This window comes from Etheostoma spectabile, chromosome 16 (assembly GCF_008692095.1).
Source record: "Etheostoma spectabile isolate EspeVRDwgs_2016 chromosome 16, UIUC_Espe_1.0, whole genome shotgun sequence".
In the NCBI taxonomy this organism is placed as follows: domain Eukaryota; kingdom Metazoa; phylum Chordata; class Actinopteri; order Perciformes; family Percidae; genus Etheostoma; species Etheostoma spectabile.
The window spans coordinates 10,166,052-10,190,164 of record NC_045748.1 but is presented as its reverse complement, the minus strand read 5'-3'; the positions used below and the strand labels follow the sequence as shown (position 1 = coordinate 10,190,164).

The 24,113-nt window shown below is 42.2% G+C and overlaps 1 protein-coding gene across 3 annotated transcripts in view; it reads right to left on the bottom strand.

The window, feature by feature from the left end:
* Window positions 1–824: 824 nt before the first annotated feature.
* Window positions 825–24,113, bottom strand: part of pitpnm2 (phosphatidylinositol transfer protein, membrane-associated 2) — a 52,808-nt gene continuing 29,519 nt past the window's right edge. For all 3 annotated transcript variants that reach the window (XM_032539130.1, XM_032539131.1, XM_032539132.1), the window contains 25 exons: window positions 23,058–23,272; window positions 22,099–22,220; window positions 21,404–21,637; window positions 18,224–18,550; window positions 18,031–18,126; window positions 17,440–17,544; window positions 17,241–17,305; window positions 16,417–16,507; window positions 15,431–15,584; window positions 15,156–15,345; window positions 14,945–15,064; window positions 13,899–14,110; window positions 12,925–13,100; window positions 11,888–12,058; window positions 11,650–11,781; window positions 10,960–11,112; window positions 10,611–10,856; window positions 9,961–10,109; window positions 8,964–9,080; window positions 8,426–8,542; window positions 8,154–8,302; window positions 7,910–8,059; window positions 6,996–7,179; window positions 6,788–6,916; window positions 825–6,178 (listed from right to left, as the gene is read on the bottom strand). In XM_032539130.1, the coding sequence (XP_032395021.1) occupies window positions 5,813–6,178; window positions 6,788–6,916; window positions 6,996–7,179; window positions 7,910–8,059; window positions 8,154–8,302; window positions 8,426–8,542; window positions 8,964–9,080; window positions 9,961–10,109; window positions 10,611–10,856; window positions 10,960–11,112; window positions 11,650–11,781; window positions 11,888–12,058; window positions 12,925–13,100; window positions 13,899–14,110; window positions 14,945–15,064; window positions 15,156–15,345; window positions 15,431–15,584; window positions 16,417–16,507; window positions 17,241–17,305; window positions 17,440–17,544; window positions 18,031–18,126; window positions 18,224–18,550; window positions 21,404–21,637; window positions 22,099–22,220; window positions 23,058–23,272 (4,170 nt within the window). In that variant the 3' untranslated portion in view covers window positions 825–5,812. The remainder of the gene's footprint in view (window positions 6,179–6,787; window positions 6,917–6,995; window positions 7,180–7,909; window positions 8,060–8,153; window positions 8,303–8,425; window positions 8,543–8,963; window positions 9,081–9,960; window positions 10,110–10,610; window positions 10,857–10,959; window positions 11,113–11,649; window positions 11,782–11,887; window positions 12,059–12,924; window positions 13,101–13,898; window positions 14,111–14,944; window positions 15,065–15,155; window positions 15,346–15,430; window positions 15,585–16,416; window positions 16,508–17,240; window positions 17,306–17,439; window positions 17,545–18,030; window positions 18,127–18,223; window positions 18,551–21,403; window positions 21,638–22,098; window positions 22,221–23,057; window positions 23,273–24,113) is intronic.

The window sequence follows — 24,113 nt, the reverse complement described above, 5'->3', positions numbered from 1 at the left end:
GACACCTGTTTTCTTATTGTTAAGCATGAAGGCTAAGTAGTTCCAATCCATCTGGATGACATGCAACAGCTTGTTAAATAGAGCTGCTTGGTTTATGGAGTTTCTCTTTTTTCATGCACCCATCACTCCTCACTGAAAAACCAGTCTCCAGTTATATTTCAAAGGTTTTGTAAAACACTACAGTTTGAAAAATAGGTACGATAAGTCCTATAAAATGCTCAGCAGTTGAGTGTTGTAAAGAGAGACAGCAGAGGTCAACAGTAGATCAGATACAAATAGGTTTCACGAGGTGTGAAACACAACTGCAGGTGGTGTGTGTGTGTGTGTGTGTGTGTGTGTGTGTGTGTGTGTGTGTGTGTGTGTGTGTGTGTGTGTGTGTGTGTGTGTGTGTGTGTGTGTGTGTGTGTGTGTGTGTGTGTGTGTGTGTGTGTGTGTGTGTGTGTGTGTGTGATTTCAGAGTGTGGATTGCCTGTAGCTTGAATAGAGCTCAACAGTGTGGTTCCAGAAGTAAAAAAATCACATTAATTTTCTCCAGAAGGATTCTGATTATCAGCCATGATGTCTAAACCAACCAGGCAGACTGACCATGAGCTACGAGGATGTAAAAAGACAGTTTCTGCTTCTGTAGAAGCTAGAAGTCTGTATCAAATCAATCTTATTTTAAGAAAAAACGTGTTTTATTCACAATGTCATGGAGAAGTACTACACTACCCACAATTCTATGCGCAACAGAGACGTCTCTGATCAATGGCAATGTTACCATGGCAATGTTTACTGCACCCGCGAGTGGCTATGGCGAGCTGTGATTGTTTCTGTACCCAGCCTTTTTTTTTGCTGTTTTTACAATGTTATTTTGCGCCAAATTAAATCTTTTATGGTCACGATTCATCTCGTAGCTGGTTGGCTTGGTTCCAGACTTGTCATATAAACATTTAAAGGAACGTCAATGGAGATATTGAATAGTGAAATTCACTTAAGGAACCACAGCCGTTCAAAAAGTGAGCGGCCGCTGTTGAGCTGCTGAGATAGCGGTTTTGCTCGGCTGTGATTGGGACGATATAATATTGCACTGCTAAAAACTAAAAACCTTTCTGTGTTGGTCCGTTGTCTTAATGACCGCCAAAGTGACAAATAAAATGCTACGTATTTTCAAATACATTACACCTGAAATTTCCAGAGTAACATCATGATCTTTATGTAAATAAATAACTCCTACATATACATCTTTACAGTATGTACACTGACACAGCCATGGCTCCTGGACAACGGTCTCAGAATCCAAATGGGCGGACATTCAACTCAGCCAATCGGCTAAAAGGGGAACAATGTTTGTAGCCAAAAATCTGCCACCCACAGCACGACAGAAACTCAATTTAAAAGTCAATGACTTCTTGCAAAAAGAGCCTTTTGTCCACGGTTACAGCAACGTGCTCGGCCTCTGCTCACAATTAAAGATTAAAAAGACACCTTCAGATTTAGGTCAAAGCCACTTTTCTTTCTCAGACATGGACACCATTATATTAAAAAGGTATAGTCTTCCAAAAAGCATCAAAGTCCAGTCAAAGCAGTAAGTAAATGCTCTCAGTACACTCCTCCCCTTCTTACCATAATAGAAGATTGGTTATAATCTAAATCAGGGGTTTTCAAACTGTGCCGCCTCCTGGGGGGGGGTCACAATGGGCGAGATGAAAGGGGCAGGTGCACGCAGGTGTTCAGAAAACAATGAGAAGTTAGTTATTGGGGTTTTGTTTGTTACTGCTGCAGCAGAGGGTTGTGGCACACAACTCATGGAGGCTATGAAGATACTTTAAAGGAGGCTTTCACATCCTTTAGTTTGGTTGAATGGGGCTAGAGTTTGTTGTCCCCCCTTGGTGCGGTCCGTTTGGGCCGGTGTGAATGCAGCTATCACACTCGGATGTGCACCAAAAGTGGACCGAACGGGCCTGGAGCGGTTAGTTTGTGGTAAGAACGTAATCTAATCTCAAACAGACCCAAGTGATGGAAAAACTGCTCATTTTTGGACTAAAGAAGCTGCCGTAGTCAGCTGTGCTATGATGACCAGGGCTGTGATCAACGAGTTGTCTCTCCAGAGTAAGACTTGCAAAAGTGGCGTGTTGTCCTCTGGCTTGTCTCCTCTTGTTGTCTACTTCCACGAGTTTACGTTACAATTTTCCCGCATGGTAAGTCTGACCAATCAAAGAGCAGTTTAGGAAATGCGTTCAAAGACACATCTGGCCAATGACGTGAATGTTCTCACGTGACTTGTTTTGCTGCATTTTGGTTTGTTTCACCAACTCATCAATCGATTCGTACCAGCGCTAACAGTGTGGTGTGGAAAGGAACCGAAACAGCTGGAAAATGCTACAGTGTCTGATGTTTTGCTCCTGGTCCAGACCAACTACAGATGTGAAAGCACACCAAAACAGTTAAGATTAATTGCGCCATAATTCATACTCATTCTTGGAGTCATAACTCAGTCAAATCGTAACACAAAAACATAATACGCACATCTTTAGATTCAGTCTGACTTACCCTTCCAGGGGACCACTGGCAATTAACATCCATAAGTAAGTAAGTATGCTTAGGAATTACAGAAAAAAGACGCTTCTTATAACTTCAGAACTGGCCTGAAAATCATCAGGTTTTAACGTTATATTATTAGTATCAACGTAATCCAGTGATGGTTGTCTGGACCCCTGTTGGTACATTACTGACAGGAAGTGCTAATAGCTGATACGGCATACTTTTAGTTGCCAAAATGTAAACAAATTTTAGTTTAACAAAATGAAGCTCAAGCTGTAGTTTACAGCATAACTCGTGCGTCACATCTCCCAAAGCCTTATAGGAACTGAAGCTCCAAAACTTAGAGCACGCTGATACTCCAAATAGAAGTAAGACAAAGAGTAATAATATGAGGACGGAGGTGTCACACTTTGAAAACCCCTGGTGTTAATACTTCTCCTCTAGGCCGGTTACTGTTTGGCACATGTACTTACATTATTTTCATATTCTGACAAAATGTCCAGACGTGTGCTTATCTGCACATACAGTATACCCTGAAATTAACAAAATATGTCAGGCACCACAGAGGTGTCCGAATGTAGCAACACGAGATGGTAACTACAGTATATTTCCACCGTAAACTAGTGCAAAAAACAACAATGAGGTTACACAGTTGATTAACTACAGTATTTAGAGAATGATTTTGGCTTTCGTGTCGGGTTGAAGACATTGCTGATCACACAGAGTGGAAACAGACACTCCGGTGTGGTGTGGAAGTTGGGCATAAATAAAACAACAGCATAGTAAAATGAAACGGTACAAGCGCTCCACACATCCAAAAGCTTGAAAGAAGAGGTTCTTAATTTCTCAAGTCATTTTTTAAAACAACAGTCATGGCGGATGCCCATTTGAACGTTGAAACTTTTTCCTCCTGTTCACACTGGCCATTACAGGATCCCATTCTAATGTGCTTCCACTCGAAGTGATGGAGGACTAAATCCAGGAATCTAAAGTTATCTGATGCCCCTTTTGCCCGTGCACTGCAAACCTGAACTTATCTAGACATTACCCGGCAGAGCTGTGTGTTTGAACGCAAATGTCCGAATCAGTTAGACTGGACGTCAAACGGTCTTGACCCTGCCAGGTTCCAAGTACAAAGTTTGTGTAATCTCCAAATGAGCCCAAAAGACTGTGGGAATCTACAGCGAGCGAGTGGGCGTGTTGATCAAGTTTCTGTCGAGTCACGCAATAATACCCAATAGAAAACCAATATCTGAGGGTGAGGGTGAGTTTTTTGTTTCTGTTAGCAGAGCTGACTCCGTACTGTGATACATCCTGAAACCTGACTGGAAATGGTCCAAAATGTTTTGATCTAATGTCATACAAGTCTATAGACTTCCACTTGATTTGACTAACTCACTCTGCTTAACCTTCATATTAACTTCATGTAAAACTAAGTTTTTACACAGAACAATTTCATCCCCCATCACTTCCATTGGAAGCACATTAGAAATATGTTTTAATGGTGAGTGTAAACAGAAGGAACTGGAATAATAATACTATACCTTCACTATTGTTTTAAAACTTGAAAAACTGTGAACCTATCCTTTAATGAGGGAGAGTGGAATCAGCACTGGAAACTATTTTGTGCACAATATTTTAGTTTTTTGGATTGGAGATTTAAGGTGGCTTCTTCCTCTTCATCCACACCCCATTTGTATGAAAATATACAGTTTAGACATGATGTTTGCTCTCATGAGGGAACCAGTGATGTTCTCCACATTCACCACCGAAAGGATCAATCCAGTCTTTTCAACATTCATGCTGAATCACTACCGGCCCATTCTTCAGTCCGTTTGGTAAAAATACTGAAAGATTAACAGGTCTCCGTAAGTGAAAGCTTTATGGGAATAATGTCTCCGTCCTTCCTGCCATCCAGCCTGAAATGAAACAGGCTCCTCAGTAGAATCATAACATCCAATCCCCCATCCGTCCAAATAAGCAAATAGCCGGGGAAAACATCTGTCCCAGCAGCAGCACATGTGGGTACCAGGACACCACCAACAGGTGGAGCAGAGGTATTGCAAGCAGATGAATATATAAAGGGATTGTTGCTGTGGACTGTACAGAGTTCCAGTTGTTGCTTTAATGCTGCATGCCCTGTTTGTCTGCGGTCTGTTCCATCGGTGGAGCAAGTGTGTTGTTGGATATTAAGGCCTTGGACGGCCCAGAGGCCACACTGAAAGGGATAATACTACAGACTACACCCCCCCCCCCACACACACACACACACACACAGAGGGGAATGAAAACTAGCATTATGTATTTAAACACATGTAGCATATTAGTGAGGAACACAATTGTTCTGTGACAAAGACAAGAAGTACTTTCACATCTGATAATTCATGATGATTATATTTCATGATTTTTAAATCCAGCTCCCAGGTTTTTAAAGGATAAATTCACCCAAACTACAAAAAAATTACATGTTTTTTTCACTTACCTCTGATTGTATCTAGCCATGCAGGCAATTTTGGTTTTATGTGCCCAACGGTCTAAGACGTCTGCCTCCACCTGAATGCGATTGTGGTGCTCCCAGCAAGAAAATGAGGCAGTCATCTCTGACATATCGAATCTTGGACAAACAAAACCAAAACTACCTGCATGGAAAGGCAGCACAAGAGGTACGTGAGGAAATATGTTTGTCTTTCTAATTTGGATGAACTGACTCTGTATTCTGCACTCGAATTGTTGTGTTTGAAACATGTTGCTGCCTAGATGACAGTGGGACAGAATCAGACGCGAAAGCCATCGGCTCTTTGCCATGGCTGCCAGTTAATGTGCTCGGCTGTTTGAAGATGAATCTGGCTCTGCAGTTTGTCCTGAGCTCATGAGAGTGTGAATGCTTGGACAGTATGTCGCTTACGTGTGTGTTTGGAAAGGGGAGGTGGGGTCCCGTTATACGAGATTAGTTTAAGGCTTACATAATTTCATTTAATCCTTCCTCTTCATCTTTTTTGAATAGTTAGTGATGTATCCTATAAAAGTATTACTGTAAAAGAGTCATGCTACAGAAATGTCTTTTGTTTGCTGGATCCCGCTCGGCCTGATTAGTCCACTCCTTCTAGACAGATCTTCTCTAATCGAGTGTGTTGTTCAGGCTGTATCCGTCTCTGTCGCTTTAATTTCTAAAATACAAACCCTACATCCATTTTGTCTTCTTCCACCCTTCTCTCTTCTCTCTGTGTCCAATCCAGAGATCATGGTGGTTCAGGCCGGGTCCTTTAACACCACAGCTCCACCTCGAACCTTATTTGGGGCCGAGTAACCCTCCGCTGCCCTCCTTGGCGCTCCCGCTGCGGCCCCAGCACCCTGCAGCTATACTCATGCTCCTCTGGTTCGCTGGCCCGACCCCTCGATCCCGCTCCATTTCGCACTGGCTCAGGGTTCGCTCGGTCCGCCCCGGCTGGTTCGTAGCGGCCGACCCTGCCCCGCCGGGCTGTTGAGAGATGGTGCGAAAGATGTGATTGCGCTTGCGAAGGAAGTCTCCTCCGGCTGCACCCATCCCAAAGCTGCTTTTGCGGAGGACCATGCGGGTGCTTCCGGACTTGGCAGGACGCGACCTCTGTTTGTACTCCAGCTGGGACAGGTGGGAAGCGTAGCCATCCGAGATGAACTGGAAGAGACGTAAAGTCAATCAGATTTCTATGTATGTATTCCGAGAGTGACTGAGATTGAAGACATCTTCAGAGGCCCATTAACTCAGTTACGGTAAGACATTTTGCCCCAACAAAACTAAATTCTATAATCTGCATAATTTTAGTCACCTAGACTAGACAACGAAAAGATTGCTGCAAGTCTGTTCAGCTCCGAGTCTGGTAAACCTGCCTTGCAGTGTCATACCATGCAGCTTATCCCAGCAACAGTCAAGTTCCAAACAATATACGCAACTAGGTTTACATAGGCAAGTGAGAGGCTAAAATATAAATACAATTTTCCAGGACAACATAGATTACTTCCAAGCTCTGGCCATTTTAATCAATTTCCAAGTGTTTCCGTCACTGTAAAAGTAGAAGTACAAGATCACTGTCAACCACATTCTGAACATTTCTATTGTGATTGTGATTAAGAGGCTTGGTTAATGGTTAAAATGTTGAATATGATGAACTAACTTGTATATTTATTACCATCGATTCACCAGATGGACTGCACAAAACAACACAACTATGCTTTGAGTTTGTAATGCAGTAAATTTATGCCTTTGCTATCAGGATTTATTCAGTACCTGACACTGTTGCTGCAATTTCTTCGTGGGCCTTCCCACTATATAGATGTGTGACGGAGGCAAGCCAATAGCTGAGTACACAGAGATGTCTTTGGTGGAGCCGTAGGCTGCAAAGATCCTCATGTGAGCCTAAAGAGGGAGGTTAACTTTTAGAGACTTCAAGGATTTTATTAGATAGCGGCCTTAAACTCCCAGTGGCCTGACTTACCTCGTTGATGAGGCCTTTGAGGAAGTTGGCCTTGTGTCGGAGCGGGTCGTGAACCAGCCCGTCGCAGAATGAGACGATGCCGTGAGGAAAGTTATGCTGAGAAAGCCATGCCACCACGCGCTGCTTCTGCATGTCAGGACGACCCGTTACGTATACTATCAAATAGCCCAAGTCCTGCCAGTACCTGCAACAACAACGTATATGCAAAGATGTTCCGATAACATTTCTTCCTTCCTGATACCTAAACCCGGGTAGAAAAATATATAAAAACAACACTAACTACTTAAGTAGAAAAAAAACTAAACGACAATGAACATGTAGCAAAGTTTGAGGGAGCTACCGTCCTTAGCATGTTACCGTTAACTGTATATTAAAAGGTCATCTTTGAACCCATCGGCTACCAGTCTGACGAGGATTTAGTGTCCGGTTACAACGGCTAACATGTCGGGAGTTCTGGTGTACCCAGCTGATATCAAGGCAAAGTCTTCCTCTTTTGTGTGCCGGGTCCGATTAGCTACTTAAGACTCGAGAATGGAGTTGGAGTTGAGTGAAGATGTCTCTATAACAGATATCTGCATATCAATACAGAAAAAATAGTTTTTAAAAAGCTGATGAAAAGCTAAATTGCCTTAAGAAGAAAGCCGATGGGTTCCAAGATTGCATTTTGGCTAATGCGTTCCGCCTCTTTTGCTGTCCACACGTGCTGTTTACCTGCATGCACCCGCAACCCGCCTAAACGTGATAATACAGTATTACACAGACTACAAACGGATACCAATACTCAAATCTTGTCCCGTTGCCTACAGATTATGCATTTATGTGCAGATATCGGTTTACAGAGATTGGATAAAGGAACTTAGACAACCTGTATTGTTACATAATTGCTAAAAGAGAGTTCTGGGTATGATCCTTACCTCACCACATCCACAGCACCAGCTCGAACCTTTGGGTCGCTGCCCATTATAGACACACTGGCAGCAAATGACCCGTCAATACTGAACACAACAAACTCTGTTCCTCGTGGAACAACAGACAGATAGCTATCTGCTACGGTATGGTCGCCCCTGAAAGAGAAAGATGGAAGGTATTGGAAAAGGAGGAGATGTACAAGTAAAGTCAATGTTTTTGTTTATGTGAAATAATAAGGACTTTGCATACCTGACGACCATTTTAACTGGATACACTCCGATACCCAGCTTTTTGTTGTCAGGGATCACGTAAGAGACCCGTCCGCTGCTGTTGGTGAGCTCTGTGCTGAAGTAAACCCACTCTCCAGAGGGAGGCTGGGTCATGATGTGGATGTCAATCTGCAGGAAATGACACAAAGATCTTTCAATTCTGCGTGACCTCGATGACTTAGATTGTGATGCGATTACATAACTTGTCTTTTTTTTTTATGTTGTTTGTCACAGCTGATCGGTCGTCAGTACCTTTTCTCCAGTGAGGGTGACCATGTCCAGAGGGCCGTACATGAAACGTCCCGTCACCATTTGGGCTCCGTCCTCCGCGAACACGGCGTCGTTCACTCGGTGGTTAGCTGTCACGTTCTGAAACGCAAAAGAATTTAAAATTTACTGCGTTTCGTTCGAGGGCATCAATTCCACTCACTTTCACAGTTTAAATTTTATCCAGAAAATGGCTTGTAGTAAATGCACTTAATTTGTACCATTTATTTATTAATTTGCAATTTACACTCTGTTTTGTTAGAAATCACTACACAGAGGTCTGACACACACACACACACACAACCTATTCATGCACAAATGGAGAGATATCAGAGTGAGTGGGCTGCCAGTGCTGGAGCTGAGCGTTTAGGAGGGGGGAAGGGGGATGCCTTGCTCAAGAGCACCTGGCAGCGCCCAGGAGGTGAACTGTCCAATCCACACTCTGTACTTTGGTCCGTACTTGGACTTGAACCAGCGACCCTCCGGACTGAGCCACATCAAAAGAGGTTAAGAAAGATCTTACCCTTATTTTAACATGAGTCCTCTTGCGGAGCCACTTCTCTCGAGGTTTGGACGGAGTGAATTCAGACACTTCTTTACCATCCAGCTCCAAAATACTAGAGTTCTCGTGTCTCATTACCTAGGGAAGATAACTTATTTAGTCTATTGCTGTTATTGTTTTTTTACTCGGGTAGTAAATCTTCAAACATAGAGAGATGTAGGAGCTAATGCAAATCCTAAATAAACAAACATCTTCTCTCTTCAGCACGCCACCGTTCTGCCAAAGCTAACGTGTGATGCTACAGCAGTCTGTCATTGCTAAGTATTTAATTCAAAGTTTTCAATGTTGTTTTGGAGCTAAAGTAGGCACTTTCTCTGCTTGCTTTCTTTGTGTCTTCATCTGTATATTCTGGTTTATCACTGCAATGAAAATAAATGTTTTTTTGTAAAGAAAGCATTAAACTTGCTGAAGCGTGATGTTAGCTGGAGTGCTTCATTTTACTGAACAAGATATATGGCTTTGTCCTTTGCATTCAACTCTGGATTGTAGCTTTAGCTGAATGTGCAGTGCTGTGGAGAACTGTGAAAATGTTTTATAAACTACAATAAAAAAAAGAAAACTAGAAGAAAACTATAACAGACCAAAGTATTTGAAATCATTAATTTGACCTGATAATGGCGCTAGATAAAAAGTCAGGAGATTAGAGTTGAAGTTATTACAATTTATGCTGTTGAGAATATTATTATCTGTACCAAATGTCATGGCAATCATTCCAATAGATGTCAAAATATTTCACTAATAAACAAATCTCAGGATGGCACTAAAGGAAACGTCAGTTGGATTCATCCTCTGGGGAACATGAATGTCTGTACTAAATTTCATTGCAATCCTTTCCAAAGATAGAGATATCACAGTGGTGGGTCCCGGTTGTTAGAGCCACGCCACTAGCATTGCCAAAAAATTTACATTTTCAATTTAAGGATAAAATGTATAATATTAGCAGAAAGACTCTATGAACCTGTCTGAGTAAGAAGGAGACGACGTCTGTAGACTCCCAGTAGGAGGCATGGAAGAGATGAGGCAGAGCCACAGTTGGAAACGCTGTCAGGGCATCAGGGCAGTACAGAGCGTAGTCCATCCTCTTACTGCCCCACCACCGAGAAGCAACTACAGCGGGGAGGGAACAAGGGAAAGGTGGAACAAATGGAGACAGACGGAGTTTAGGAATCAGTGCATCCAGCATCTTAATCTTTGTTTTTGGTGTAGTAAAAAAACTGCAGATCCACATTCTGCTCATCCAGAGGAGAACAGTTTAGGGTTATACACTGGAGGAAGTTAAAAGTTAGAACAGTTTAAAGGGTTGCACTAGGAGGGTGAAGGGTTGTAAAGAGGTTTTGAACGCACACTTGCAAGAAAACAACAGCTCAGACTCAGTGAGAACCTTGCCACAGTTTATTTCTTGTGGTCTTGCAAGAAAAACAGAAGTGGTTCTCATTAAGCTGAGGTTAAGAAAGGACTGCAGGTCTTGTTTCCCATTTTTGGAAACAGGACTATTGAGGAAGACTGAGGAGAGAGGAAGATGTCACAGGAGAAATAAAAGAGCACAGGGGATAAGGATGGAGACTGGCATCCTCCCATCGTATACTCTGACTACAGCTCCTAGGGTACCTTGCTCTATGTTCTTCAACACCCCCGGTGACGGGGGTGACAAGCTGATGCCTGTCTCAGACGTGACATCGGTGAGATCAGAGGTCATGACAGAGCTAACGTCCGAGCTCTGCTCATGCTCCACACCGTTGGGTTTCAGGAACACCTGACAGATAGTCTTTTGCAACCGCAGAGACGAGCTCCGTGAGACAAATCTATTGTAGGGAATAGCCAGCTGGGACAGCAGGCTGACTTCACGTTTGTGTGCTGAGGGGACGTTTGGAGGGAGGAAATGAGAACGTCAACATATAAACTGTCAGCTTGTAGACCAAGACTTGGGTCGCACCCGAGAGGTTAGAAGTCAACTCACTGGTGGCGATGTTGGAGGCGTTGTAAGCGTCAGCTAAGCCCGACACCTGGCTGGCTATGCTGGCCTCGCTGGCCCTGCGGTGGCAGCGAAGGTGAGGGACCCCCGGTGATGTGGGCTGGCTGTCCACAAAAATATGCGAGTGAAGAGAATCCGCTAGAGACAGAAGAGTAGGCGTTAGTCATGTTCATCCCCGCAGAGATAAACAAGAAATATTCCAGTAAAGAAACACGATTTGGGTCTTATTTCTGCAGCTTTGGCATGAATTCGGTTGGTTTCAACCCTATGAGTATGATCAGCGTGCAAGCACACACATCTTTGCAGTACAGGTGCTAAGTCAACAAACTATTTACTCCCTTTATCATAAATCTGTATGATTCCTCTATAGCAGGCCTTGTGCTAATGTAATAAAGTACAACTTTTTATGACCGCAGTTAACAGAGCGAGCTGTGAGTCAGCAAAGTAATTGACAGATGCTACAATAAAGTAATTTTGGTGGTTACCGTAGCTTGGTTTAGCATAAGGGTTTTAAACCGGCTCTTTCCAAAGGTAACAAAATCCGCCTACCATAATCTCTAAAGCTCACTAGAACAGGTACATTTTAAAGAGTTACTGGATTTTCCTTTAGATACGTCAAAAACGAGAAGGATAAAAAGAGAAACAGGACTAAATCTAACAGAAACAGATACACACTGTCTGTGTGGAGCTGCCAGTTGAGGACAGGCACAGGGATGGAGGTCTCATTGACGTTGCTGTCCTGACAGCGGTGGGAAACTGCACCAATAGAATCCATCAGAAGCTGAGGGTTACTCTGCACAGTCTCAACTAGGAGGCCACATGAAGGGGGGAAGAAAGAGATACAACAAACTCATCTACATGTAATACAGTAGGGCAGTGAAATGTGTCCTGACGTTTGGGTGTGTGGACTCACCCAAGAGAGCTGAGTGTCCATCACCCAAAGGGAAGCGCTGGTAACGAGGGACACTGAAGGGAGGCAACAGGTGGAACCGCTTTTCCAGGAGGGGCTCAAGGCGGGAGGCCGAGGGATCGGCTGGATGAAACAGGTTGTAAACCTGCTGACAGGCCGGACGCAGAGCAGACACTGGGGAGGGGGGGGGGAACACAACGAGAATTAAAGAGATTTAAGAAAGAGAAAACTGTTAGATGATATATTAAAACTATCACTAAGGAACCAACTAACCTATTTTTATTTATTCCTGGTTGAAAGTTTCAGGTCTGTCGCACTTGTAACTCTGTACTTTTTAGGGTACCGACCAAACTATGTGGGTACTAAGATTAAAAGCAGGGAGAAACAGCTAGTCTGGCTCTGTCCAAAGGTTGAAAAATCTGCAAACCATCACCTCTAAAGCTCACAAAGAAACTACTCGTTCTCCGTCAAATCACAAACTATTGTAAGAATAGTATGATGTGTGTCTGTGACTTTAATGCAAAACAAACTACTATATGTTTAGTAAGAAGAGATTGTAGCTTCAGCCTACTACCCCTTTCAGTCTGAACAAAGAATAAATGGCTGAGAAAACTAAGAAAAGAAAAAGAGAACCAAAGAATCTCCTATTCTGTGAACAACTTAAATCCTACTGTGTCTAATTGGAAAACAGCCCAGCAGCTGCAGCTCAGTAACCTCCCTCCTTTAAACCCCAAAGGAAACACAATAGTTAGATTTGTAGCCAAATCTTTTTCATCCTTTGTTATCAGAAACCTGACCTCTGACCGCTGACACCTGCTTTCCAGCTGCTTTCCAGCTGCTGGCGACGTGAATCTCACACAGGAAAAAACATCAGAGGCTACAAATAACCACTTCCTGCTCAACTGGCAAAAAGAATGCTATTACAAGAGACTTTTCTCTTTTTAAACCTACAGTGTGCGCTCAATCAGATACATGAGGAACATCGTAGTAAACCAAACTAAAACCAAAAGGTGCACAACAAAGAAGAAAAGCTTCCTCACCGTCTAACAAGGGAACAACAGTCTTCCTCAGCGCGAGCACCAGCCCCAGAGGAGAGCCGAACATGAAGAAGTCAGTCACCTCAAAGTCAAACTTTCCCAAAGAGCCTCCTTCCAGCATGGTGCTGCTGCTGGAGCGCCGTGACCCGGGCTCCCCGTGGAGCACACTGAAGTGAAGACTGGAAACATTCATACAGTCAGTGTCACTGTCGTTAATAAAACTAGGGCGAAAACGTTTGTCAACGACCTATTTTTCATGACTAAAACGTAATGAAAAGTAACTTTTAAAACCAAGACCTATGACAAAATGTGTTACATTTTTCATTAACCACAATAATGTGAAAGACAATAGACAAAAATAGAACAAAAAATAGACAAAATATAGTTTTAAAGCAAAGTCTTTATGAACTAAATTAATCTACAATCCATTGAGAAGAAGAAGGAGCTAAGACAAACAACAAAAACCTGGAAGCAGCACACCAACAGCACGGCTACATTTTGTGCAGATATTGAAAGGACTGACTAATTCCTGGATAAATGTCAAAGGTCAAACATCTAAATCTTACTCTAGATGCTCACTAACGAAAAATCACAATGTTATCTGATATTTTAGCTTCTCCACTTAAGCTAAACCCAGACAGTGAATAGTATTTCAGTGGACAAGTGGATGAATCCGCTGTGGTAATGCTAATGCTAGGTGAGCAGGAACAACAGAGAGTGAGTTAGGGTCAGTCTGTTGTATTACTGCAGTGAACAAGTAAATGCTGCCTTCTCCACTAACCTTTGTGACAGACAAGAACGATACAAAACAAAGATGTCGACAGCTGTAGCCTCAAAATACTTAGAAGACATAAAAATAAAAAATTCACGAAAAAAAAAGGTTTTTGTTGACTAAAACTAATATACATGAACACTACGTATATTGGCTGAAATCTGTCCGAGAGTTTGTGATATTTGTGTCTATTTCCATGTCTCACCTGGACAGGAAGGCCTGGTGATGTTTGATGGTGTCCAGCTCGTAGGTGGAGGAGTCGCTGCGCTTGCGTGGGAGCTGTCTCTTGGGGTCGTCGGGCCCCGAGCAGCGAGGGATGTCGATGTTGCTGCGGCTGAGATGGCGGCTTCCTTCAAGGGACGGCGAGGAAGGAGAGATGCTGTTTATGACGATACCTGGAGACAGGAGGTCTGTGTCCTGAGAGACAGAGAAAACAAAAAGAGATCCAAATAGTTGAAAGGTTTCTACAGTTTTACATTTTTGATACACTAGCAGCATGGCTGTAGGGATGAAAATGCGGGTCAGTCCACCATTTTAGCCAAAACTATAATATCTTAACAATTTTTGGTTGGTTTGCCGGTATTTAGTATGCTGACTTTAGCATATAGCTCACATTTAGCAGTGCCTAATTACAGCCAAAAACAGCTGTTAGTGTGGCTGTAGACTCTTCAGCTTTGTTTATATGCGCACAAGACTGTCTAGTGTGAGGTTCGAGCATGTGCAGAGACATTTCTGCTCAATGCGTTGTCCGTTGCAGTACTCTCCGAAACGCCAGGGGGAGTACAAACTAAATTATTTGAGAATAGGCAAGAAGTAGAGAAGAAGTAGTAGAGAGCACAAGTAAATGTATACAATAGGATGCCTGGCAACACTGACATACTGCCAAATATTGCATTCTTGACTTAAATTATGAATGTTACTGTTGCCTACCTCCTAGTTGAATTTACTTTCTGCCGCTCAATGTTTAACAATCATCATGGCTTTCAACATAATGTCTTTCGTTTATCCACACCCTCTGGAAAAATGTGTCCTACATAGTGGAGACATAGTGGTTCTCCCTTACAAGTGCTCTGCCAGTCTTTCCTTTAATCCGTGTTGGAATAAAAAGTGCAGAATGCGTCTAGTTAGAAGCAATTCAGAGGTGCATGATGTTTGGAGCCTTTGCGCAGACCCTCACACCGGGTACACAACGGCGAGAATAAACCCAGTTTTAGTATTGTTTTTTTATTGTCAGACAGTTGAGATTGTTACCTGTACACTGATGGTGCTGCCCCGTCTGCTGCTGTTTTGGCTTTCTGACACTGTCACCGAGCTGCTGCACAGAGCATCGAACCCCAGGATACCTCCGACACAGTCCCCGATAACACACACCTGCATTAGAAAACAGATTACAAAAACATGAATCAGCGTCAGTCACCAAACCAGTGTAGCGAAAATATGAAGCTCTAGGTTACACACTGACCTGGCCATTAAAAGACGCTCCTTCCACAGACTTGACGAAGTCGCTGTACACCTGATTGGCTCTTAAGATGACGGATGCTACGGCGTCTTGGTACTGTGGCGCCGAGGTAGCCAACAGGGGCAGAGCAGCCAGAGGGATGTGGTCCTGACTGCTGGACAGGCAGCCCTCGTCGTAGCTGTAGGGGCTGAGACTGCAAAGCAGAGATGGCCGCGTTATTATCTGTCCGTATGTGGGTTTCACACATACAGCAGATTATTTAAAGAGTAATGGCTCACTTGGAGACTAGTGAGAATGCGTCGACACAGACAGCAGGACAGGGGACCATCCGGATGGCGATCCGGCCCAGCGCTGCTGGGTAATGGACCCTCATCACGGTCTCAAAAGCCCCACTCAGCGTGTTTACATCTGCCTGCTTGCTGTTCTGTTCACCTGCAGACAATAAAGATATTATATATTTTTGGAGTACTTTAGATCCAAAACTTTTGTGACCATTAAAAACAAAGCGATCTGATCCATAGTAATAAGTTGCATTTGTCAAGTAGCCGCAGGTTTGTTTCTTTCTCACTCTTAATTTTAAGATTTTTGAAGAAGTTAAAATTAACTGAATCAAAGTAGAGGTAAACGTAAAGTTGAAATTGTGCATCAGAAATTTCTTTTATCACGTTATTCCTTTTGCACATCCTCAGATTTATCTTGTATCACCATGAGACCTGGGTCTACTGCTCTAGTTTCGAGTTGCAAGGATGTGTTTTCCCACTGAAAAGATGTAAATGTGCTGTATTTTAAAAGATCAATTGTTTCTAATTCACAAGATACGTGATTTTAAATCTGCAATAAGTGTACAGTAAGTAATGATTCATTAGTAGTGGTGGTGTTTGTTTTCACTTAATGAATGCAAGTCTCTACAAACTCCTGATGAAATATCTGTCTCTTTAGCTCTCTTTAGCTAATTGTGTCTGTCTGCTGCTCTGCACTGTGCAGATGATATAGAGTCATTTTAGAGCTTTTTCTGCTGATAACAGCTGCTGGAAAGGACAAAACAATGAGCTGAAAGCTAATATGCTCTGTAGAGCCAAGAGAAACTACAGATTCAGGTGATAATTCTCTGTAGGTTCAACCCCTTTCACATTAAACTGCCTTTTGAGCCACTGTTATTATAAAAATATTGAGTCTATCTGATTTAATTACTCATGGAGTTAGAATGGATTTTAGAAAGTGTGACTTTCAATATTAATGTTGCAGGATTTTGTTGCAGCCGTACCCGAGCCAGTGTCCAGAATGTTGCCTCCGTGCAGGACCAGAACAAGGACGTGAGTTTTGGACGATTGAAGACACTGTTGAGACAAACAGTCCTGCAAGTAAAGGACAGACAGGAAGTAAACAAGATGAAAAGAGATGAATGAGCAAGCAGATTACAGGAATACATGGGGAAAGGAGAAAAGAGCAGCGAGGGAGACTAATGCAGGGTAAAACACTTTGTTAGCGTAGCGCAAAGAGTGGAAACAGGTCAAAACACCTGTACAGCTCACTATTTGACATGTTATATCTTGGTAAAACTCTACCAAAAAACTGTGTAAAAACAACATTTGACGTCTTACAGCAGGTTGTGTCTGACTATTTCTTGGTTGCGACCAGTAACTTCCTGCAGTCACAAAAAATAGTGAGTTCTATAATGTATTCTACACTAAATCAGGGTCCTATAAAAAAAACTCAATCCGTTTTTTGAGTGATGATCTAGGTATGACAGAAAGGGATCGCGCCATCCACTAATATGTTCCTCTCTGTGAAAGTCTAATTTAAAAGATGTACAGTCTATGGCTATAACATTTTAGCTATGAAATCATCTCTTACATACAAACTCACACAGTAAGTTGTGAAAGCCTTAGCGCCCTATTTGCTGCAACGTCTGGTTAAGTAAAACTCCACTAATGGCTGCAGTGGCGAGTGGATCCTAGTTTCACTACACTGGCAGGATGACTGAAAAATAACTCAGGAGGAATAGTGTTATCTACAAGATATTTAATTAAGGTTGTGAGTGTGAGAGAGAGAGGTGGGCGAAATTAGAGAAAAGTGAAGAAACTGTACCTCCATCTGCCTCTCCTCATTACTCATCCCAGCATACTCCCCGCCCGACTCCTGATACAAAGTTTCTGTGAAAACATAAATGCATTCAGGAAAATAAAGAGGACTTAAACAACAATGTAAGGTCCTGTTTCTCAGATCTGATGTGACCATACGTGCTCCCTGTTCTATTTAAAGTAAACATTGTAACAGAGTCACCTACCTTGTGCTTCATCTGCCTCTGTTGTTTCTATCTTGTCCATCAGGTCGTTGGAGCTCCACTTGGTGATCTCCTTGGCGAACATCTCCTCGTTGTCAGAAAAGTCCTCTGCAAGACACACAGAGGACTTATAAGGGTGCTTTTACACTAACCATGTTCAGTCCAGGCCTTCTGACTTATCAGTGTGATCCGAACCAAAATTACAAGTTACACGGTGGAACCACAATCTGATGAAAAGAGGTAGTCTCGGTCCGGATCAAATCAAACCATCGTCCGGTTCATTATGAGTGTAAAAGCTTTTTTTTATTTTTATTTTTTTTATGGACCAGACTTGTGGACCATTGCCGAACAAAGGCTATGGAGGAGCGGGGAATCCAATAAGGAATAGCTCAGTGTGTATGCAGCGAGTGTGTGGTTGACCACAGTAGGAGAGAGCAGACAGGTGGCGCCGATCAGAGCAGAGAAGAAATTAGCAGTTAAGTTGTTAGGTGGGAGTAAATGTGCAGTGTTGGTTTCAGTTTGTCTCCGAATAAACACTGCAGCTCCTCAAGACCCAAGTAAAGTTCTGTATCATGCAGAGAACGATGATTTTACCATGAGCATCAAAGAACTCATCGTCTGTACTGTCGTCTGAGTCTCGGGCGATGCTCTGCATCCTCCACTCTGAAATGCTCTGGTGAGACGGACTCCCTGCGAACATACACAACAGGTCGTACTGTTATTATTATAGAGCGAGGTTTGCCAAAAGCAATTTAAAAAAAAGTAAAGAGCCCAAACTGGTCCTCACCGCCTCTCTTATTTGACCTGTTGGATGAGTGAGAGGACGTCGACCACTGCTTGGTGAGCTCCCCTCGGGTCTCCAGTGAGTCTCCAAGTTTTCCTCCGCCTCCTTCCGCCTCCGCAGCCGATCCCACGACCTCAGCCCCCTGCTCCTGGTCCTGGCTGACGGCCTCTGCTCCCCCCTCTTCACTCAGGCTGTACTGGGCCATCTTCTTAGCTAAAGCCAGCTGGGTCTCCAGCTCCAGCAGCCGGATGTCCTCGATGGTCAGGCCGTACCACTCGTCCTGCCAGCACCACGCCTGCCGGTGGGCTCGAACCATCACTTTACGCAGACCTGGACGGACAGCAACACAGATTTATTGCCATTTTAGCGAAGAACAAATCATATTTCTGTGACAAACATCTATTGAATTGGATTAACCTTAAGGCAGTTATGGTCGGCAAATACAGAATGTATGGTCAGAGATTCACAGTTGCATGTCAGTTAAAGGTCCCGAGCAAAGGAGAATGAAATGAAATCTGCATCTCTCCCACCAGACAAGGAGGAATGTTTTATATACATTATAATAATAATGAATGAGAAATGTGGCTTAAACTTCTGTATTTAAGACTGGTTTCATTGATAGAAAACCAAGGCTAAGATAATGCAAAACAGTTCATTTACATCTTTAATCTGAAAATGCAAGAAAAAAAAATTTCTAAAAAGTTTCTAAACTATTTTCTTTTTTGATAAAATCAAAATTGATAAAATTTGATAAAAATCAAAAATATTGTGACAGCGCTGCAAGAATATTCCAATGTGATTTTTTTACTTACTTAATTTTTCATAATTGTAGTAGGTCAATCTGCTTTATATTATTATATAATGTACATGTATCTGAGAGTTTCACTTCAAAGGGGAAATGACAGTATACATTTGCTCTGGCGAACAGATTCGACAAATATAGTTGGTATTTTCTCCATACGTAATTCTTGATCTTGATCTCAGTGACATTAAAAAAATGTTCTTCATATCTGAAAATCCATCACAAATAAAAACAACAGGCTGGAGAAATCCCTGGATCCTGTAAACGAGATTGAAAGGTGATCCGTCAAAGGAGACTTTAACTTCTAAATTTAAATCAATGTCTAAACAAGCACCAGCTGGTTATGAAACCTGATCCTGATTAAAACATCCAACCTGGCAATAAAAGCCAAAATTAGCAAACAAAGAAAAGCTATTAAATTAATATCTAGTGGAAATATCCTCTGACACACTAATAAAGCTTGAGCGGTTCCGCATTTTACAACCCAAAGACCCTTTCCCGCACAATTTATAAAAAAAGATAGAACTAGCACGTGATGATAATCCGGGTTTAATGCAGATGAGATGCAGTGAATATTTTCAAGTGGAAGCTCAGTCAACAGCTGCAGGTTTATATTAGCACGTAAACAAAAGGAGACGTTCTTCACGAGCACGCGTGTTGAAGTGGCAGTCGATGCAACGGGGGACGAAAAAAAGAAAACACATTTTGTTGATGTGTGTGTTGATTAGACAGACTCGGAGTGAGAACGCCACGAAGATAGAGCAGCTGCTGCTCCATTAGCCTGGAAGTAAGCGCTGCGAGGGAGCGAGCCGAGGGCCGGGAGAGAGTAAACAGTGTAAACAGTCTTAAATCACAGCAGTGAAACAGAAACATTGGCAGGAAATGAATCCAGTCTGTTGTGTTATCTCGGGGAGCCAGACCCTTCTCCGGGCTCCTGCCTCTCAAACACTTTCTATAAAGTGTCTTTGGTATTTTATTTATTTTGTTTTACCTGTTCTCTTATTATTCCTCACGCTCACCCTCGTCTCTGCTCCACACAACGGCGTCTATCATTAAAGAAATCAGGTCTATTGTTTTCTTATGGTTACGCATCGTTTCATACGCACACGCGCACGCGCCTGCAGACACGAAGACTTTAGTTCCTAAATCTCTTTTGACTTTTTATGTTTTCTTTACTTTTTAATTTTAGGATTATTATTTCAAAATCTTCAAGGTTATTATTTTCAGGGTTATCCTGATTTATTTGGTTCATTCCCTACGTTTTCAGCCGTGTCACAGATTTTTCAGGATTATTTCCAACATTTCTGACATTTTTTACAAACATCTCAAAACGATTATTTTTGGGATTATGACCTATTTTTTCAAGACATCTTTTTACTTTTTAGAGTTAGTCTATACTTTGAAAGTTCTTCCCACATTTCATCATCACTGACTTTTCATGGTTGTCCTCTACTTTTTTTTTTAAATTAGTTATTAACAACCTTTTAAGGATTCTCAGTGAGTTTTCAGGAATATTCCCATCTTTCTCATGGTTACCTTTTACTTCATAAAGTAACTCTCAACTTTTCAACAACCTTCCTGATTTGATTCAATCACAATGGACCTTTACGGTCATTCACCCATTTCCCACACTTTTCTGGATTTTGACTTTTTAGATTACAGTCTTTTTTATTGTTATGGACTTCTTCTCTTTTCATCATTTTTCTGGATTATTATTATTGCCAATTTTTTCAAAGGTCAATTTTTAATTTGAATCCCTGACTTTTAATTGTTACTACTCAATTTATTCCTGATTTTTAAAGAATAATTTCACATTTTACAGGCGTAACCTTTAACTTTTAAAATTATTTCAGACTTTTAATGGATATCCTTTACTTTTTAGAGTTTTAGGGCTAGACCTCACTTTTCTAAAAACTTTCACTGTTCCCATTATTTCAGGGTTGTCACTGACAATATCCAGGGTTTAGTTTTGAAGGAATATGAATTCGGTACATTTCAGCATTATTTTTCATTTTTTATTTTTAATTGTTTTGGGGCTTTTCCCTTCATTGTAGGGACAGTGTATAGACATGAAAGCTGGCGAGAGATGGGGGGATGACACGCAGCATAGGGCCACAGGTCGGACCCGATCCTCGGCCGCTGCAGGACTCCTCCAACGTGGGGCGAACGCTCCTACTGGGTGAGCCAGAGGCCGCCCCCCTGCAGCATTATTCTTGACTTTTCATGGTTAACCCTGAATTTTCAGAAACATGCCTAACATTTTAGTGGTGACAGTAAGACTTGACCCATTGAGAAAGAGAAAAAAGGAAGAAATTGCCTCAGAGGTGACTTGTGTCAAAGAGCGCAAACACCCAAACACACACACCATCTGCCATACCTACCCACGTCGTGTATGAAGCGCTCGATCTTGGACTGCATGCCCCAGTATCTGAACTCCACTTTGCAGAGCTTGTAGGCACACATGACGGGACTTTCACCGGGATTCTGGTTGATCTCCTCGATCCAGTCGTCTGACAGCGGACCCCGTTTGGTTTTGACGGACTGGTACAGTTTAGGGTCTTCTTCCGCCAGGTACTCATGTGGAGGGATGTAGTCCTTCACGATGTCTATGGGGTCTACAAGGGGGGGGGGGGGGGGGGGGGGGGGGGGGGGGATCGTTATGAATCACACAAAAGCCAAACTGATGTCAGCAGGTATGAGCAGGACAGATGTCACAATGACTGAACACCTGTATGAAAAGGTGTGTGCGACTTTCATGTACACTCTCTCTCTCTCTCTCTCTCTCTCTCTCTCTCTCTCTCTCTCTCTCTCTCTCTCTCTCTCTCTCTCTCTCGCTCTCTCTCTCTCTCCCTGCAGGGAATGTGTCTGCACATTTCTCCTTCATCCCAGTGACTTTTAGTATTCAGAGAAGCAATACTCCCTCAGGCTATATTGGTCCACATTACACCATCTGCGTCTTCACTGCACATAACACTGTGAAGATTTGACTCCTGATCTGGCTCACAACGAAATAAGAGTCTACTCTGGGAGTTTTCCCAAAGGTAGCAGAGGGTCTGTTCTTGTGTGCATGGCTCACCTATAGTCCTTTGTCTCTTTTCAGCAGAAGACATATTGAAGACGTCCATTTGATTTCCAGTATCTGGTTTATAATACGTCTCAATGTCTATAGAGAATTTCTCTACAAAGGGACAGGTATACCTGAGAAACAAAAGAGAAACGGTTACTTAAAAAAGTTTTTAGTCCTTGTTACTTTACTTATTTACAGCTTGTTTGTTGTCCCCATAATTTTGCCTACTATGTATGTACGTACGTATGTGTGTAGTTTGTGTATGTGATTTGATTTATTCATTTAACTTTTACATCTCTCGTAATTTTGTATTTGTTAAAATAATACTAGTCCACTTGATCAATAGCTATTTGATCTTATGTATGTCCTGTTAGTTACTTGTATCTAGTTACTATTATCATATTATCTAAATCCTTATCTAAAGTAGACCCAAGGATTGTTTGGGGTGGGGGAGATGGGAATTCTACAGTAATGTAATTGTATAAAATGGCATTGAAAGAAATTGATTTGTGTCCCTGAATCCCCTTCTTCCATCACTTTGGCAGTTTATGACAAAAAATGAAATACTTAAAAAAATACACCAATCTGTCTACTAATCTACAAATTGAAGTTATCTGGAGGATATAAAAAGTTGATTATTCAGCTGAAATTGTTTCAACAAAAAAAAGGCACCATCAGCAATATCAGTTGTTACAGTATTTCATCCGTTCAGATTTATGAATCTAGAAGCCATAAAATAAAAACCATTAACAACGTTTTATTACTAAGAGTTCAGTCTTTCTACTTTAAGTAATGCCAGCTGCCTAAAGTCTCTTTATGGAACACATCCTTAAGTGTGAACAAATCTTTTGGCACAGGGATGATTTTAGTGTCTGGGCACTTTTATAAAATCTTCATGACCAAATGACAATTCATCACTTTTAATATGTGCGATGAGTCATTTTCCTGCTTTTGTGTGGCGGTCTCACCGGGTTCGTGTGTAGGGGTAGGCGTTCCAGGACTCCTCTTCCACTCGGAGAGCCGCTTGAGGCAGAATGGCACAGAACCATGACGGGATGTGTTTTCCGATGTGGTAGACCTTGTGCGTGTACTGACCCGAGCCTCCGGGGCCGTCCTCGTAAGGCTTGTTCTCCAGGATCTCCACCCCGCTGCCCTCGCCACAGCTCTCCTCTCTGCTCTTCTTCTGCAAGGTGGCAGGAAGATGACAAGACAGACAGCAGCTGCTGAGATTCATCATACGTTTAAAAAAAGCACTATGTTGTCTTTGTTATATTATTTCTGTGTGTAGGTTTGGTATTAGCAGTGAAATCAGAGATGTGAACCCACCCCGCTCCAGAAAAAGACGTTTCCTGCTTTTATATGCATCTACATTTTGTAATTATTATTACCTCCGCAAAGGAGGTCATGTTTTCTGCTTGATTTGCTTGTATGTCTGTCGGCAGAGTTACAAAGAAACTACTGGCCTAAAGAACACTTCTACTTGTTGTTAATAAAGAAAAGATGGCCTTCACAATCTTTAAAGAAAAAATTACTTTTGTTTTAGAAAAATATAACTGGATAAATAAAAACAATCATAGCTTGGCGACAACAGTTAAACTCAGCAGGTCTGTCAAGCTTTTGATTTTTTTTTTTAATTGAAGGGATGTGCATTTAAATAGGTATAAGAGGTATAATCTCTCACACTGTTGAGAGATATTTTATTGAGTGAATCAAACCGAAACTTGAGGCAGCGCAAGCAAAATCTCATCCAGACTCACTTTCTGACACACATCCTCTCGTCCTATCTCCTTTTCCATTTCAGATTAAACCCCTGAGACCCATACACAGCGCTCCAGCCTCTGATTCAGGTCTTTTCCAACCTTGTGAAAACTCTTACAGCTGGAGGGACGATGCAGCAGAGGGAAAGTGATGAGCTGGAAAGAAAAACGCTGCCACACGGAGAAAAAAAAGTAAGGAAGAAACAGCTTCTCTTTTATTTATTTCAGTCAGACTCTCTCTCCCCCTTCTGTGCTAAACAATCCAAA